Here is an 18295-nt window from a genome sequence, read left to right on the forward strand (position 1 = left end):
ATTTTATTATATCCTTACTTATTTTATCATTTTCCAACTCTTTTTTCATTTATAAATTATGAAAAGCAGATCAATACGAACTGAGGATATTTTTAGTATATTTTTTTAATCTATATGTATAATATCAAATATATATATATATATATATATTATATTGTAACCAGGGAAATATGAGTTATGGAGTCATTGAATTGGGATTGTTCTTGTTTTCTAAACATGAACAAAAAAAGAAGGTAGTCTTTGTCAAATTTTCGAATTTTAGTTTCCAAAATGGTAAATATGCCAAAAGTGAAGTAAATAAATAGAAGGAAGTTGCTTTTTGTAATTGTCATTTTGCATTGTATTGAATGAGAGAGAGTATTGTAGATGTTTTCGGACTCATTTGACTATTCCACTATTCTTTCCTTGAAAAAGAAACAAGTGATTCCTCACAAGTTAGATAGAAAGTTATCACTATTCGTGCATGAATTAAATGATGCTTAGCACGTAAATAATAAACAATGAGTTGATAATATAAAAAATTTAAACTAATTGGGTATATCTTTTGTTTTTTATTATTTATATCTAAACAATATATTAAAACATGTAGATATCTTTCTCTCAGTTTCGTAAAGTAGAAAGAATAAAAAAAGTAGATGAGAAAAATTAAAGAGAAATAATGTAAATTATAAATTTCTTCCATGTAAATGAACCTTATTAGTGAAAATTAAGTATGACTTGACACAATAGCTAAAACTACAAGTGGATACGAATGATTTTCACTATTTTCTTTGAAATTCATTGGGGGGTTTTAATTGAAAGATCAATATTTAAATATATCATAACATGCTTAGTTAATTAATAAATTTACATTTTGATTTGTTTGGTATTTGTTAAAAATCAACAAATTGTTAGTACAGTGATTTAATATATATATTATATTCCTAGATATGTCAAAATGTCTAAAATTTGATTTATAACCACACAACTGAAAATGGTTAGTTCCTTAAGGATACTCTTCATTATACTAAGCAATATAAATTTAAAGAGCAATCCTAAATATCAATAAATGTGATAGAATATAAAGGGTGAATGTGAAACATCTACCTAAAAACTAGTTGAAAATCAATTATAAATTGAAGAAAAGTAGAAGGTGAAAGCCTATGAATTATGAGTTATTCCTAACCACGTTAGTTTCCTTATGTTGGTCTTTTTTTGTAGCCCTTTTGTTGGGTTTTTTGTTACTCCTTAAATTGGTCTTTGACTAGCTTGCGACCCAGAAACAAACATACATAAAATATCCAATTTCTCCCTCACTGTTTTCATTAAAATACTGGGACGGAATGAAGTTGAATAAATACATTTAACGTGATAATGCGTTTACTGAAAATGATATGTTAACTGTTTCTGTAAATTATATTATTTATAGTTTTCCTACAAATCCTATTATAAATAAATATATATATATATGTGTGTGGAGATGATTCAAGTAAAAACATTTCTCTTATAAAAATGGGGAGAACAATAAATCTGGACCACTCCATATATATAAAAGAGTGAGCTCACTCAATCTCACAAATCTATTATTTTATAGACACTTGAGCTTCAAGTCTTAGGGTTAAGCAGTTATCTTTCGATCATGAAAGAAATTAAATGTTTTTTATCCCAAAAAATAAATCAAAATTTTAATGTTAATCCTTATATATTCTACAAGTTTGATATTAGTGTCCCATGATGATATGACTAACACTAACATATGGCGCACACACAAGTAGAGACGTGGTTAATTCTGGTGTTGACATATCACCCACAAAACTAAGACAAATGAGGACAAACTAAAAATATATTTAATCCTTTAACAAGAATAAGTGGTCCTCTTAAGAGATAGATGCGTCCAAGAATCTCATAAACAGATTAACGTCATTCAACAGAAAAATATCAGGTAAACTCAGGGATGGTTATGAACTTATGATAGAGGCAGAACTATAACTATATATTTATATAATAAAATTCAAGGTTGGGGCAAAGAAAATGCCACATACATGCTACAACTACAATTCAGAGACAGATGCACAGGCGAAATAGTATTAATAAATAATAATTCAATTAGTCTGGTTTCTTCAAAGATTTTACTTATATCAAAATCTTTACAAGCAAACTCCATTACTCTAACAAGAATAAAATGCTACAACAAACAACATATTAACTGTGGTAAATATTCCTGGTGGTACAAATGACAATAGCAACCATTTAAATGAGTATGATGCACATTAAAGTATGTGAAGAGTATAAATACTACCTTCACCGATGCAAGTCAGAGCTATGGAGGTATGTTGTCCACCTCTGTTTCATTTATCTTTCTACAAACATATATGAAGTGAGAATCTGGATCTTCCAGAACAAAATCTGCAGGGAGTGAGCCCTTTTCAGTGACAGGAATAGGCTCCAAGTATGATTTTTTTGACGTAGTACTTTCAGGCTTTTGAAATCCTGGTCTAGCTGCAAGGATTTAGAGAATGTGTGCATGAGAAGTAGAACCTTAAACTAAAGTGCCACAACTATAGAAACAATACAGATTCTACCTATACATAATATACATTCATCAAATCAGAATCTTGAACAAAAGAGTCTCCCTAACCATAAAAGAAATATATGCATCTATTGTGTATCAACTTGATCACTATAATTATAAATCATCTAATTCCGAGTTATATCCTCAATTAGATGAGACATTACCTAATCTACTATCTGCCTTTGACTCATCATTAATTCCCTCCTTATTTCCTATAATTAAGCCATGAGTTTTTCTTATATACCAATCAAGTAGTAACTAATATCATTGCTCATGAGAAAATAAGTTCAAAAGAACAATATTATGCCATTATGGTAGGTCAATAGGTGTGTATTACCCACATTTATAGTAATGAAGAAAAAAGACACAAAGGATGAAGAGAGAAATCTTACGGATATTATACAAAGTAATTTTCCAATTGTACACAGGCCTGCTTAGATGAGGCATTCTTACTGTTGGATCACCATATGTAATCTGCAAATGGCAATTCAGTCACTACTATTATTCTCTAAACTTCCAGAGCATACATAATACATGATTCATGACAACAAACTGATAAACAGAAAGCTGAATCCATGTAAACAAAATTACCAACATATAAGTCCCTCCAGGTTTAAGAAGCCTGCAAATAAGAAATAGCTCTAATTATTGCGAATTTTGAGAATGGATCATGAATATTAAGTACTTTTTGCGCGAATCTTAAACAATTATTCTGACAAAGTCTACAACCTACAAACTTCTCCAAGCATCTGAGCAGCACTAATTGGAGCATCAGTCCCACACTAAAGTACATAAAAAGCAAACATGAGGATTATAACATGCAAACAAGATTAGATTAAATAAACAGAACAATCACAGAAACACATACCATCAACGAATCAAGAGTTCCTATAGCAGAGCACAAGTAAAAAATGTAAAAGCAAGACAAAAGTATTAGCATCAGTATATAATTCAATTATTCAACAAGTTTAATGAGTAATTAATGATATACCTTTATCAATTACAGCATCAAAAGAATCATCTGCAAAGAAGCTCATATCCCTAACATCCATCTGCATGTCTAATGAGATTCACAGAAGAAACTTACATAACGATAAAACTTCTTCTCTACTTAATCAATACTAAAACATAGAACATAATTGAATTGAATTGAAAATACATTTGAGCTGAGGAATGTGATGATATTTATCTGTCATCATTTGAATTGCAACTGAAGAAATATCAACATTCATGATATCCTGATAACCGTCTTTGACCATATCCTCAGACATAGCTGCAAGTAACACAAAATGAATCAACGGAATTAGTTAAAACCCTAAGTTGAATGAAAATGGAAGAATAATGCGAGAGAGAGAAGAGAGTGTGACCAGCATTGCCACAACCAACGATGAGGATGCGGGAAGAAAGAGGAGTGATGAAAGAGCGAATAAAAGGACGAAGAGAAGAGTAACGTTGATACCAATCGAAGGAGACACCGTTGTCTTCAATGTATCGAGCGTCCCAATAAAGAGCATCACCATAGTTGTAGGTATTGCAACTAGACACGTCTCTATGCATTTCTTTCAATACAACACTAGTCTCTAATGTAACTGCTCCGAATAAATAGGGGCGGCGCTACACTGCTTATTTCTGCATGCCGGGCCGGGTTCATCATTTCCGACCTCACCCACATTGTTTTTTCGAGACTCCATGCTTTTTCTCATCTCTCAAATTCCTTAAACCACACAACTTACTTTAGATTATACACCAAAAAATCTATAAAAGAAAGAGAAAAAAAAAAACAAGCCACGAGTTTTATATATTGTTAATATATTATATCATCTATTGTTTATTATTAATATTCTATTATTATATTTAATTATCTTATTTATAATAATTGTGTCTAAATTTTTATTATTAATAATAGAGATATTACACTATTTTATGAAAACCTTATAAAAATTAACAATTAGGGTGACTAAATAAATATATTTTATTCTTTTATTCTCTTTAAGAAATAAAGAAAAATAGTATGGGTTATAAAAAAATTACATTTTCACTAACACAAGTCATTGATTTAGTAGTGTAAGGTCTCGATTGAAGATTTGATTCCTAAAAACGACATTTGTTAGAATGGACAATCATAAACCCTGAAAGAGATTAATTTTTTAGCAAAAAATGTGATGAGATACCTTGATAGTTAACATTTTCAATACAACATTTACTTTTTATATATTAGTAGTCAATTTTTCTATAGTAAAATTAATTTACATATATGTAATATGGATTTAGTAACCAAAATTTTAGTTCAAAAATTAAATGTAAATGTTTGATTATTTTCATCCCCACCTTAGCATATCCCTTAACATTCCACATATATATACTCACCTTTTACTAACAAGGCTTTAGCATAAGTGTTAAATGAATGTTTTATTGAAGTATGGAACAAATCTATTTTAGTATTTTTACACTTTGAAATAACATAATTTCACGTATTGGCTTTGGTGCATCCCTCATATAATCTTTTTACATCTTTAACCATTGACCTATTCGTATTAATTTATTATTTTTCATAAGCCAGCTCTCACCCTATGTGGGCATGGTGGAGATGAAGTCTCATCTCCCAAAGGTATGGTAGAGGTGGGTGTGGTTGAATATTCCATATTGAAATTGTTCCACCCTGGTGGCCTTATTCAAGCACATTTTCATAGGTTGGATATCTTAGCCAGGTTCTGAAACCACTACTCAGACATTACGCCTCATGCATTACCTGCAAGCTCACATAACCCCCTGTTAATATGACAATGACAAACTTAATACAACTACAAGTCAATTATGTATAGAGTATGGTTCTGTTAAACCCGTTTTACACAGATAAAGTAGCCCCTACAAACTCAGATTGTCAGTCACGTCGACAGTACTCGCCAATAACTATAGCATCTATCACACCATTATAAACAGGGGAATTCCTTACAAGGAAGTAATCATTCATTCTCTCTTATTTACTATTACTCTCTAAAACTTTATACTACCTTCCATTAATCTCATAATAACTTGATCGTCAAATAACTTTTTCATGCACCTCCACCGGTGGGTCCAAGCTCAAGCCAAACAACTTGAAGATCCCTTACTCGACCTGTCAACTCGACTCATCAACTCGACTCATCCGACTCCTCCAAGAAGACTTCTTGCCCGGTTCCTATACCCAACCTACCGGACTTATAACATAAAAGAACAGAAACCCTTAGGGTTAGTTTGAGAGTTGGATTTTGGAGGGGAAGGAAGGGAAAGGGAAGGCTTTGGAGTCATCTCACAAATGTATTTTATGCCTCCCAAGCCTCCCCTTTCCCTTCCTTTCCCTCCAAAATCCAACTCCCAAACTAACCCTTAGGCTTTATTTCGGAGTGTGATTTTGGAGGGAATGGAAGGGAATGAATGACTTTAGTGTAAGTGTCTTTTACATTATTAACAAATCATTTATCATTCATATATTAACCATCATTATCTCTCAAACAAAAGTAATACAAATCAAAGATATATGATATGTTGATAATATAAAAAACTTTACACTGACGCTGTATAAATTTTAAACTCATTATATAATATTATTCATTTCTCATGGTTAGTTACATTTGTAAATAAAAAATAAAAAATATTCTAACATTATCGTTAGTTTATTCCCCTTCGTCTCAATTTCATACACTTCTGACCACAAAAAAAAATTGCATTCCTCCTCTTCTTAACCATTTGTTTCATCTCGCTCTTTTTCTCTTATAACTCTAATACATACTATTAGGGTTAGTTTGGGAGTTGGATTTTGGAGAGGAATGAAAGAAAATGAAGGGAAATGGAAGGCTTGAGAGCCATCTCACAAGTGTATTTCAGGGCTCCCAAGCCTTCTCTTTCCCTCAAAAATGCAACTCCCAAACAAATTCTTAACAATTAAGGTTTAAGGGTGAGTGGGTCATAGATAAATGGAAATTAGAACGAAAAGCAATCACATTAGTTGAATCTCAATTCTTATTCTCCTTGACAGAAGAGGTCATGTGTGGTTTGTTAGAACTACAAGAAAAAACAATATGCGTTGTGTATGAATTTTATATAATATTATTGTCAAAACAAATAATCAAAATGAAAAATATTACTATAAATATTATTATATGACAACTGTTTTTATATTTTTATATGAATATTACTATAAACTAAAAGAACCAAGTCAATTTTTATATGAAATGAATAATATATAATAACATACAGGGAAGGTACTTTTACAAATATTGCTATAAGTTCAATTATTGTATAGTTAAAAATATTTGACTCATGTGATATAATAATAATAATATTTTAAACCTTCTTAATTGATGTTAACAATATTAAATAACTTTATAATGAGATATCATAAAGTATGTTTATTAATAAAAAAATAATTTATAAACATTTCCTAATTATTTTGTTTGTGATTTTTATTTATCTCCCCTTATATTATAACTATACATATCTAACATTTCACCATAGATTAAAAACTGTTATATCATAATGCACGATTATGTAAAACAATATCATGATAATAATATAAAATACATTGAATAAAATTATTTTTTACCCAAAAAATGATAAAGTTTTTATTATTATCAAAATACTAAATAAAATTACCATTTTCAATAAGATTATAAACATTTTTGTAATTCCATGTAAATGGTAACGTTGAACACTTAAAACGGATTTCATTCACCGCATACGTGTCGATCTCTAATTGGCGCAAACAACAGACTGCCACGTAGACTAGAAAGAAAGAAAGAGAGAGAAAGTGAGAGAGAGAGAGTGGTTTCTTGACACTCTCACATTACACAGATTCAGATCCAAAAACATTCCCAATTCGCAGATCCATTCTCTGATTTTGTTAGGTTTTGCGGAATGGCGTCTATCAAAGGGGTGAATCGATCGGCGTCGGTGGCGCTGGCGCCGGATGCGCCGTATTTGGCCGCCGGTACTATGGCTGGCGCCGTTGATCTATCGTTCAGCTCTTCCGCGAGTCTGGAGATTTTCAAGCTCGATTTCCAGTCTGATGATCCTGAACTTCCGCTCGTCGCTGAGTTCCCGAGCTCCGAACGGTTTAACCGTCTTTCATGGGGGAGGAGTGGTTCCGGCAGCGATGAATTCTCTCTCGGCCTCGTCGCTGGTGGACTCGTTGATGGTAACATTGATATATGGAATCCTCTCACTCTGATCCGGTAATGAATTCGTTTTGTTCTTTGTAATGGAATGTGATTGTTGTGATTTGAGAATTTGGAACCTTTTAGATTACGGTTTTCAAGGATTGTTGAGTGAGTAGTATTGTATTTTTAAGAGTGCGTTTGTTGAAAGATTATTTTGTCAACAAAATCACTTATTCTTTTGGGGGAAAATCGGCTATTACAGATTCAAACATGTTTGGATTAAGTTATGTATGTAATCAGAATCTGAAAATAATCATTACCCATGATTTACTTTGAGGAACTTTAGATTATAATTGGTGTTATAGAAAAGAGAGAAGAGAGCACATAACCCAAAGTTTGATTATAATCTGGAAATTGATTATTTTGATTTTAACTCAAAACAATTAACTTTTGATTTTACACCAAAAATCTGTAGAACATAAACCACTTAACTAACATAATCTTAAATTACTTATTTTAGTCTTAATAAGACATGGCCTAAATGCATGTATTGGATTTGGAATAATGAATAAACAATCCCGAGCTTTGTGCAAATCAAATCAAATTCTACTTGAAATTGCTGATTTTTTTAATCGATTTGTTTTAAATGTATAGCACATATTCATTTTGTCCATAGTGCTTAGTGTTTAGTTGTTGTGACTTTTCAGTTTCAAGTTTCTATTCCTTTGCTTTTTTGTTTTGATCTTGGAAATGGAATGGGGTGGTGATTTGACTTTTGTGCCTTTAGATTAGAGAAGTTGGAAATGAATTTTTAAGTGAGTAGCAGTGTTTTTTTTAATGCATGTGTTGTATTTGAGTAATGAATGAATAAACGATCCTGACCTTTATGCAATCAATTTCTACTTGAAATTGCTGGTTTTTTATTTCTTTCAAATTTATTTGCTTCTAACATATAGTACTGAACCAACAAGACATTTGTCTAGTGGTGTAAGGTCCCACCGGATCCCCACATAGGCCAAAAGGTCATTTTCGATTCCTTTGAGCGACACTTGTTGGGAAAGGTAGCCACACACCCCGAAAATGATTAGTTCTTTGCCCATAGGGTGAAGGGACATCCTTGGTTATACCAAAAAAAGAACATATAGTACTAATGTTTCAATTTTCATGTAGTGCTCAGTGTTTTGGTGTTGTGATTTTTGAGTTAGAACAGGTGGTTGATATGAATACATATGATTGCTGCTCCATGTACAATCCTCATTTTTTTGTTTAATGCAGAAAAATATATACTAAGAATGTAATATAGTGAACTTGTTGGGATAAGGTATTAATACCCTCCTAAATCATCAATGGGTGAAGTGAAAAAAAGAAAGAATAAAAGGAACACAATCTAAAAAGAGCTGCAGTCTGTTTTTCTAGGGATAAAGAATTGATTATTCTTTTGGTATTCCTTATGGGATTCTGCAGCTTTTTATTGCTGGTAATGTGGAAGAAGAAGATGTGTTGATAGTTTCATAATTAGTTTATGTATTACAACAATAGAGTTTTGAAATTATAATCCATGTGTTTGTGCTTTATAGCTTATATGTAATATATCTAATATCTACTTTATACTAACTCGAAATCAAGCTCCCTTCAATTTATAGCACTACAACTTGTTAATCACCAAAATAGAGATGGGTAGTAATTGCTTTTGGTGGTGTAAACAAATGATGCGTTAATGCTAACTTGGAGCTTTTCTTTGGTTTGGGGTTGAAATTATATATAAAATAAAATATTCAGTATTTCGGATATTTTGTTTTTGTTATTTTGTAGCTTGATTGATTTCAGTTTTGGATGTAATGTTATGTATGATGTTCTCATTGCCTCTTTCAATGAGTTTATTTGCTTGATAATTTCTCAGTCCGGAGGCAAATGAAAGTGCTCTTATTGGACACCTTGTAAGACATAAAGGACCAGTAAGTTTTTCTTTGCCTTTATGAGTCAACATTTCGAGTTTTGATTTTTTGTTCTCTAGCATATGTATGGTTTGCTAACATGTGAAATTTTATCTGTGTCATATTTATATTTCAGGTCCGTGGGCTTGAGTTTAACACAATTGCACCAAATCTTCTTGCTTCTGGGGCTGAGGATGGCGAAATTTGCATATGGGATTTGGCCAATCCTTCAGAGCCTATTCATTTTCCACCACTCAAGGTCAGATATCCTTCTTCTGAAAGTGTTTACAAGTGTAATACCCCTGTTTTTCCATAGATTAATATGTTATGTATCTTCAAATGTCTGTCTTTATAACATAATAAAATTTACCGTCTGTTAAATTTAGTGGGTTATGAAAATAATGCAGGGCAGTGGCTCTGCTTCCCAGGGGGAAATTTCCTTCTTATCTTGGAATAGTAAAGTCCAGCATATATTAGCATCAACTTCATATAATGGGACCACTGGTGAGGAGGGGATTAGTCCAGCTATCATTTTCCGTTCTAAATGTAGTATTGTTTGATGATATACTAATTTTTTTATTGTGTTATTTTTCCAGTGGTGTGGGACCTAAAGAAACAAAAGCCAGTGATAAGGTAACCTGGATGATCATCTTTAGCCTTTTGATGAAGTCTATTGTTCTGTTTCAAAAAGAAAATCACGATAAAATTCGGTCTCCTGTGAACTACAGCTTTGCGGATTCGGCTAGAAGGCGGTGTTCAGTTTTGCAGTGGAATCCTGATATTGCTACACAGCTTGTTATTGCGTCAGATGAGGATGACTCCCCTTCTCTGAGGGTATAAATAATGCAGATTAATTGTGTCTGTTTATCTCAGGGATTCTATTAACCTTATATGTCCATATTGATACAGCTTTGGGATATGAGGAATACAATGACGCCGGTAAAGGAGTTTGTGGGACATGATAGAGGTAATGATACCCATTAATTAGTTTGGTGTCTACTTTTTCTGTCATACCAAAAACCTGATGGTTGTGATCTTCACTTTCATGTTACTGTTGACAGTTAGCAGATCCCCTGGTATTAGGCATCTGCTATTGTTAATGATCTGATTATTTTTGGTTTATGTTAGCTATGCTATGCTCTTCCCTAATGCTCATTTTCTGGAACTTGCTTTTTGTACATTCTGTGACATGTTTTATGTGTTTGTTTCTGTTGAAAATTAATTTGCAGACCTATGATAGCATGTTTGGTTTATTCTATGATCTATATGCTGTCCGAATCTAAAATTTATACTTCCTTTAGCTTTTACTGTGAAGCTATGAAGTATCCATAACCATTTTAAGTTTAACTGACTAGATTATGTTCCTTGATCTCTTATATAGGTGTAATTGCAATGTCATGGTGTCCCAATGATAGCTCTTATTTGGTCACCTGTGGCAAGGATAGCCGAACCATATGCTGGGACACAATTTCTGGAGAGGTGGTGTTTGGCCTTTTTTACCCCCAATTTTCACAATAACCCAATTGGGTTGGTTTTTTTAATCTACAGGACTTCTGTTCATTAGCCGACCCACCTAGTGGGAACAAGGCTTGGTTGTTATTGTTCTGTTCATTAGTGACATTTTTCTCTCTTTTGGGTGGGGTTGGGGCACAGATTGCCTATGAATTGCCAGCAGGGACCAACTGGAACTTTGATGTGCACTGGTATCCTAAGATACCTGGAGTTATATCAGCATCTTCCTTCGATGGAAAAATTGGCATATACAATATAAAGGTACATACATTTATTTTTGGTAGTTTTTTTTATTTTAAACTTTTTTCACACTCACATTTTATTTTCTCTCATATTATTGGTCATTAATTTAGGAGATATTAGTTTTAGTTATAGACTTATAGTTATTGTGACATGTGCTGAAATGTCTTACAAGACATAGATGAATTGGATTAATATTCTACAGGTTCAGATTTTAAAATAGCCACCCTCTCTTTTATACAATTCTGTTTTGAAGATTAATTTACTGTGGTCTTATTTTTATATGCCTTTCTTCATTAAAATAGCCACCCTCTCTTTATCACTTCAATTCTGTTATAAATCATGAAAGGTATTTTATATTGGAAAAGCGGTAGAGAATGACCCTGAACCCCAAAATAACATGTTGCATTCATAAAATTCCTATTTACCCCCGATTTTTTCCCTTTATCGTATTTTTTATTAAACATCTCTTGAAGCAGTGTAAAATTTTTTATGATCATCTTTTGACGATATTTGTAGACATTCAATTTTGTAAGCCTAGTTTTTGATAAATCACATTGTTTTTTACTTTGGTTTTGCTTAATTTTACTTATAATAACATTTTTCATGGAAGGTTTTCTTGTATTAAATTTTTCCCTACCCAAATCAGACAAATTGAGGGGTAAAAATCCATAAATATATAAGAGAGCAGATTATGCTTAGATACAAAAATTGTTTTTGAATTCTAAACATAGTCTACTTTCCATATTCTCTTGTTGTAAATCTCTTTATTTGCCAATCATTAATAGTATTGTATGTTTTTTGTGCAGGGTTTCTCTCAATACGGTGCTGGGGAAAATAATATTGGTGCAGGTGAAACATTCAGCTTTGACTTGTATCAAATAAACTACTAGCTATTATGTTTATTTTCCAAATATCATCTGTATGTGATATGCTCAAATACTCAGTCTGTTGCAGCTTTCCTTTATATATCATTTTGTTGGTGTTTGTTTTATGGGATGGGGAGTATAGGCATGCCTTTTTGTTATCGTAGCATACTCTGTTTTTTTGGAATCTCTTAATGAAGTATGTATACTGTACAGTACCACTGAGAGCTCCAAAATGGTATAAACGTCCTGCTGGTGTATCTTTTGGCTTTGGAGGCAAACTTTTGTCATTTCATTCAAAGGCATCTGTGGCAGGTTCTCAAGCTGTGGCCTCAGAGGTAAAATTTAGTGTCCGGATGATATTTACTTGGCTATGTTTTAAATTGTTTGTTGGAATTCATTCCGAGTTTAACTTTCCAGGTTTATGTGCACAACATGGTAACTGAAGACAGTCTAGTGAGTCGTTCATCTGAATTTGAAGCTGCAGTACAAAATGGGGAAAGATCATTACTGAAGCTTTTGTGTGATAAAAAATCCCAGGAATCAGAGTACGTTCTGTCCATTAAGAGCAACATTGTCTTATGATGCCTTGGCTAACTGTGACTTGTGCATATCTTGATTGCCTTTGTTGTGACAGATCTGAGGAGGAAAGGGAAACCTGGGGCTTTTTGAAGGTTATGTTTGAAGATGATGGGACTGCCCGAACAAAACTTCTCACGCACCTTGGTTTCAATGTACCCAGTGAAACAAAAGACACAAATAATGGCGATCTTTCTCAAGAATCAAATGCTCTTGGACTTGAGGACACATCTGCTGAAAATGAAGGACATGTGCCTGCAAATGAAACTGCTATTTTGTCTTATGATAATGGGGAGGATTTCTTTAACAATCTTCCCAGTCCTAAAGCTGATACACCTTCATCAACCTCTGTTGGCAATTTTGCTGTCGTGGATAGTGCGAATGGGTCAGAGAAAATCCAAGATGATGTAGAAATAGAGGAGAGCAGCGACCCTTCATTCGATGATAGTGTTCAGCGTGCTTTAGTTCTTGGGGACTACAAGGGAGCAGTTGCACAATGCATATCTGCAAATAAATGGGCTGATGCTTTAGTTATTTCTCATGTTGGTAACTCTTCCTTGTGGGAAAGTACACGAGATCAATACCTTAAGATGATCAGATCACCATACTTAAAGGTAGCTGAAAATCACATCATGAAATCTATCAGTTTCATATCTGACAAATTCTATCCGATACTACCGTGTGTTTGATTTTTGTAAATCAAATTCATTTTTGGGCCATTTCCATTTTCAGATTGTATCAGCAATGGTCAGCAATGATCTCTTGAGCCTTGTGAACACTAGGCCTCTAAAATTTTGGAAGGAAACCCTTGCTCTTCTGTGCAGTGTAAGTCTATTTGGTCTTTGCTTCTTGTCTAGAACATCGATGTTGGTGATTTTAGTTATTATATCATGCACTCTTATCATTGTTTCTGTCACATATTAACAGTTTGCTCAGAGAGATGAATGGACAACGCTTTGTGACACACTTGCTTCAAAACTCATTGGGGCTGGCAATACGTTAGCTGCTACTCTTTGTTATATATGCGCTGGCAATATTGATAAAACAGTTGAGATATGGTCAAGGAGCCTGTCAACCGAGAATGAGGGGAAATCTTATGTTGACCGTCTTCAGGTATGATTGGTACTCATGTTGTAACTATGATATAAATTTGCCAATACCCAATATTGCAGCTGGAAAATTGACAAAATTATATTCTGTTAGGATTTGATGGAAAAGACTATTGTGTTTGCCCTGGCAACTGGGCAAAAGCAGTTTAGTGCTTCTCTGTTCAAGCTTGTTGAGAAATATGCTGAAATTTTAGCAAGTCAAGGGCTGTTGACTACAGCATTGGAGTATTTAAAACTTTTGGGTTCTGATGGACTGTCACCTGAACTTGTGATTTTAAAGGATCGAATTGCACTTTCTACAGAGCCTGGTAAGTCTCGTTCTTTGACTGATATACATTATAGGAAACAAATTAGGAGAATGATGGTAAAGGGGTGCTGATTAGTATGTGACCCACATTTTTCAATTTTGCAGGATGAATACTTAAATTGCTAGCATTATCATTTTTTTATTGGAATATATCATTATCTAAAATTTATGTTACGGTCTAAAATTTATTGCATAGTTATTTATTGCTAGTAAGGGGTAGTCTGACTTTACACACAATATCATATTTTCCTATTCTTTTTTCATGGAGGAAGAGAAGGGGATATACTATAAAAAGCTGGAAAAGGAATGTGTTAAAAATATTTCCAGTTTTAGAAAAACTTAACCACCAACGAGTTATTTATTTGACCATGTTCAAATAACAAGTGTTTTTATTACATTGAACTAAATGATTGTTATCCAGTATTCCTGGGAACAAAATAACCCAGCCTGGCCAGTAATTAGCATGGTGAAGGGCTGTGGCTGCATTAAAATAAACAACAGTGATGGAATAGATTATATTTTTGTTTTTTTTCATATTAAATATATAATTACATATATAATAATGAATAGAAATATAATAGGAAAAAAGAGATAAGATATCTAGAAGGCATTTTTCAGTTCATACTTTTTGTTTGTGCAATATAACATAAATATAAAAATCCAATGTTTTCATGTTGTGAAGTGTTAACCACAGGAATGGTCAATTCTTCATAAACTTGAAATGTTTTTATCAGGAGTTATTTTTTGGTGAAGAGATTTTTTAATTCCATTTTAATGGAAAATAATATCAGTGTCAATCATATTAGGCTTTTTGAACTGCAGTTCACAGTAGTAATTATTCATTGGTGATGGACAGACATAATTATTTGATATTAGGCATTCTTGATTGGAAAGATCTGTGCTCATATTTTTTCTTTTCAGTTAATTATTGATTTGTTATGGTTTTGTCAGCTGTTTATCATTTCCAATTTTTGTTCAATGTTTGATGATTTCTGTACACCTCTATTTTCTTAATTCTTCCCCTTTACATTATGGGTGCAGAGAAAGATCTCAAAACTACTGCTTTTGAAAATTCTCAATCACAAAGTTCATTTTATGGTGCGACTGATAATTCCAATTATAATAGAAATTATTATCAGGTAGTTATTTCAACTTCGCTTTGGGCATTTTCTTCTTGGTGCAAAACTTATTATCTCACTGCAATTGGAAAATATTCTTCTTAATGTTTGTTGCTTAGGAGCCAGTATCTACTCAAGTGCAACACAGTGTTTCGGCAAATCAATACCCTGAAAACTATCAACAGCAGTTTGATTCTAGATATGGAAGCGGTTATGGTGCTCCTACTCCATACCAACAACCTCAACAGCCTAATTTATTTGTTCCACCACAGGCTACTCAGGTTCCCCAAGCTCCCCAGGTATACTATTATATCATATAATGTTACATCACAAAAATGGGAGTAGCTGTAGGGAATGTGGATAATGCTTTTTGAAGTTATTGCATGGTGGGTTCCTTGAGTTTTTGTCGAATACATAGACAATCACCTTAATTTTTATTGGGAAGTAGAATGCTATCCTACAGATTGTTTATCATCAAATTACATTTTTAACTACAAATGAATAAAAGTTATTAAACAGAGGCATAGTAGAACTATTTTTTCTTTGCTCTCTTTCTTCTTAAACACTTCTGTGTATAGATTCAACTGAGGTTGATTTCAAATAGCAAAAAAATCCGAAATTGTAATTGCTAACACAAGCAGTAGAAACCATATCGAGAATGTTGTTTGAAATTTAATGTCATGCACTGGATCACCCGTATTATTATTATTAAGTGGACTTTTTCCATATCGCTTTTTATTTTAATTTTTTTATCTTTAATTATTTTTTGTTGTAGATGAACTTCTCAAATACTGCTGTCCCACCGCCTCCTTTGAGAACTTTTGATCCTCAAACTCCTCCCGTGCTTAGAAATGTGGAGCAATATCAGCAGCCTACATTGGGCTCTCAATTGTATAATGTCAGTATTTCTTTTAAGTTCAAATTCCTTGTTACCGACTACTTGTGGCTACTTTTGGATTCAAACATGGCTTTCTCTATTTCAGACAAATACCAATCCACCTTACCAGCCTGCACCCCCTGCTCCATCACAAGTTGGTTTGGGTCATAATCAGAACTTGTCACAGGTTGTGGCTCCTACCCCAAGTCCAGTGGGGTTCATGCCAGTCTCCAATTCTGGTGGTGTCCAAAGACCTGGGGTAGGATCAGTGCAACCTCCCAGTCCCCCGCAAGTGCAACCTGTGCAACCACCTGCATCACCAGCAGCTCCACCGCCTACTGTGCAGACTGCTGATACTTCAAAAGTACCTGGTAATTTTTTTTGGACTAAACAAAATGCTAAACTTGCTGGTATTTATTTTTGTCATTTACTTGTGTAGTTTTCTTTGTTTATATTGTCTGGTTTGGAAGACAGTAAGTATTGAGTTCTCTATTTGTTGCACTGATAGTCATTTGTCCTATTCCCTTTCGGTTAAGTTTTACTTGCTCTGACTATGCCAGTGCACCAAGCGCCTATTGTCGGAACATTGAGGAGGCTTTTCAACGAGACATCAGAAGCACTGGGAGGTTCGCGTGCAAACCCAGCTAAGAAGCGGGAGATAGAAGACAATTCAAAGAGACTTGGTGGGTTATTTGCCAAGTTGAATAGTGGAGACATCTCCAAAAATGCTGCTGATAAGCTCCTTCAGCTTTGTCAGGCATTAGACAATGGTGATTTTGGTACTGCCCTGCAAATTCAGGTAAAACGTTCGCGTTTGCAAATTATAATGTTTACACTTTCATGTCAATAATGCGGATCAAATTTATATTCTACCCGTTTTGCTGTTGTGTTGCAGGTACTTCTTACTACTACCGAATGGGATGAATGTCAGTCCTGGTTAGGTTCACTCAAGCGGATGATCAAGACAAGGCAGAACGTGAGACTAAGTTAAAAGGTTGCAGCTTTCTCTTAGCTAATTTTGGAAAACTTGCAAGTGGTTAACATCTTACAGTGGTGAATGCTGATCCTCTCATTAATGTACAGAAAAGACTGCCGCCATTCCAGGTGCATGGCTTTGGTTATATGCTCTTCTACAATATTTTGCAGTGTCAGCTGCTATCGCATCCACTGTTATTAAAAGCTGTTACTGAAAGTAGTTTTGAGGACATGGTCAGAAATATTTTTAGCAGATTGTTTTCAAGGAATATTTGTAATATGGAGGACAGTGTTTTGTTTTGCTTTTTTGCTCCAAAATTCTATATGTTATTTCGTCAGACCCCTCTGGCACATGGTGTGACTCTCCATGCTGTTCTAATGTCAGTTATAGATTCATGTTACGTTTTCCTTGTTTCTTTTTACTTTTTAAAGAATCTTGTAGTACAGTAAGCATTATTGATTTGATCATCCAAAGAAGGGAATAATGTAGTATCATGTTTGTCATTTAATTTCTCAAATATTGTTTCCAATTGATTTCTCAGAAGCCACAAATGATAGCAAAACTGTGGATTATGAATGACATGTTACCAATTTGTCTGATTAAGATGGAGATATGCTAAATAAATGGTTGGCCAATAAAAAAGGATAGATTAAGATGGACCAGAGCAGCTTCAGTAAAACTGTAAACTTGTATTGAAGTAGAGCATAGATTTTAGTATTTACTCCTTTATAATTCTCCTCCTAGTACTTTTTTTTACACAAATCAAAGAAATCATTTCACTTTTTATGTTTTTAACAATAATATTATTGTTTTCATTATTATACCTTTATTTATTCACCTCTCAACTTTCCTCCATCATTACATTTTCTCTCTCTCCATGATAAAGATTGTTAGAATATGCTATTTTAATGCCAATTGGGATATAAAGTCCAAGGCAAAAATGATAAAACCAAATTGAAATTAGACAATGAAGAAACCTTTTTCATGCTTGTATAAGTAGTTGGTAACATTGAGTTTTAAAATAAAACTAATATGGTTGGAATTGTGATTTTGATGGGATTACAGTTATGCTAAAACATGGATGAAATTTG

General features: G+C 33.3%; 2 protein-coding genes across 2 annotated transcripts; one reads left to right on the forward strand and one right to left on the reverse strand.

The window, feature by feature from the left end:
- On the reverse strand, positions 2055 to 4227 carry LOC109325207 (methyltransferase-like protein 13). Its single transcript, XM_019557405.1, has 8 exons — positions 3919 to 4227; positions 3711 to 3824; positions 3543 to 3611; positions 3420 to 3439; positions 3281 to 3333; positions 3143 to 3173; positions 2944 to 3025; positions 2055 to 2478 (listed from the first exon to the last, which is right to left on the reverse strand). The coding sequence occupies exons 1-8, from the start codon at positions 4106 to 4108 to the stop codon at positions 2300 to 2302; spliced, it is 738 nt and encodes a 245-aa protein (XP_019412950.1). The 5' UTR covers positions 4109 to 4227; the 3' UTR covers positions 2055 to 2299.
- On the forward strand, positions 7331 to 17699 carry LOC109325201 (protein transport protein SEC31 homolog B-like). The gene is made up of 22 exons (XM_019557400.1): positions 7331 to 7761; positions 9587 to 9641; positions 9757 to 9879; positions 10028 to 10124; positions 10217 to 10253; positions 10349 to 10454; positions 10530 to 10587; positions 11002 to 11099; positions 11274 to 11393; positions 12182 to 12224; positions 12455 to 12576; positions 12659 to 12786; positions 12876 to 13431; positions 13550 to 13642; positions 13745 to 13930; positions 14021 to 14234; positions 15275 to 15372; positions 15471 to 15650; positions 16127 to 16249; positions 16335 to 16599; positions 16789 to 17027; positions 17124 to 17699. The coding sequence occupies exons 1-22, from the start codon at positions 7445 to 7447 to the stop codon at positions 17217 to 17219; spliced, it is 3354 nt and encodes a 1117-aa protein (XP_019412945.1). The 5' UTR covers positions 7331 to 7444; the 3' UTR covers positions 17220 to 17699.

The sequence above is a fragment of the Lupinus angustifolius genome, chromosome LG13 (genome assembly GCF_001865875.1).
Source record: "Lupinus angustifolius cultivar Tanjil chromosome LG13, LupAngTanjil_v1.0, whole genome shotgun sequence".
Lineage (NCBI taxonomy): Eukaryota > Viridiplantae > Streptophyta > Magnoliopsida > Fabales > Fabaceae > Lupinus > Lupinus angustifolius.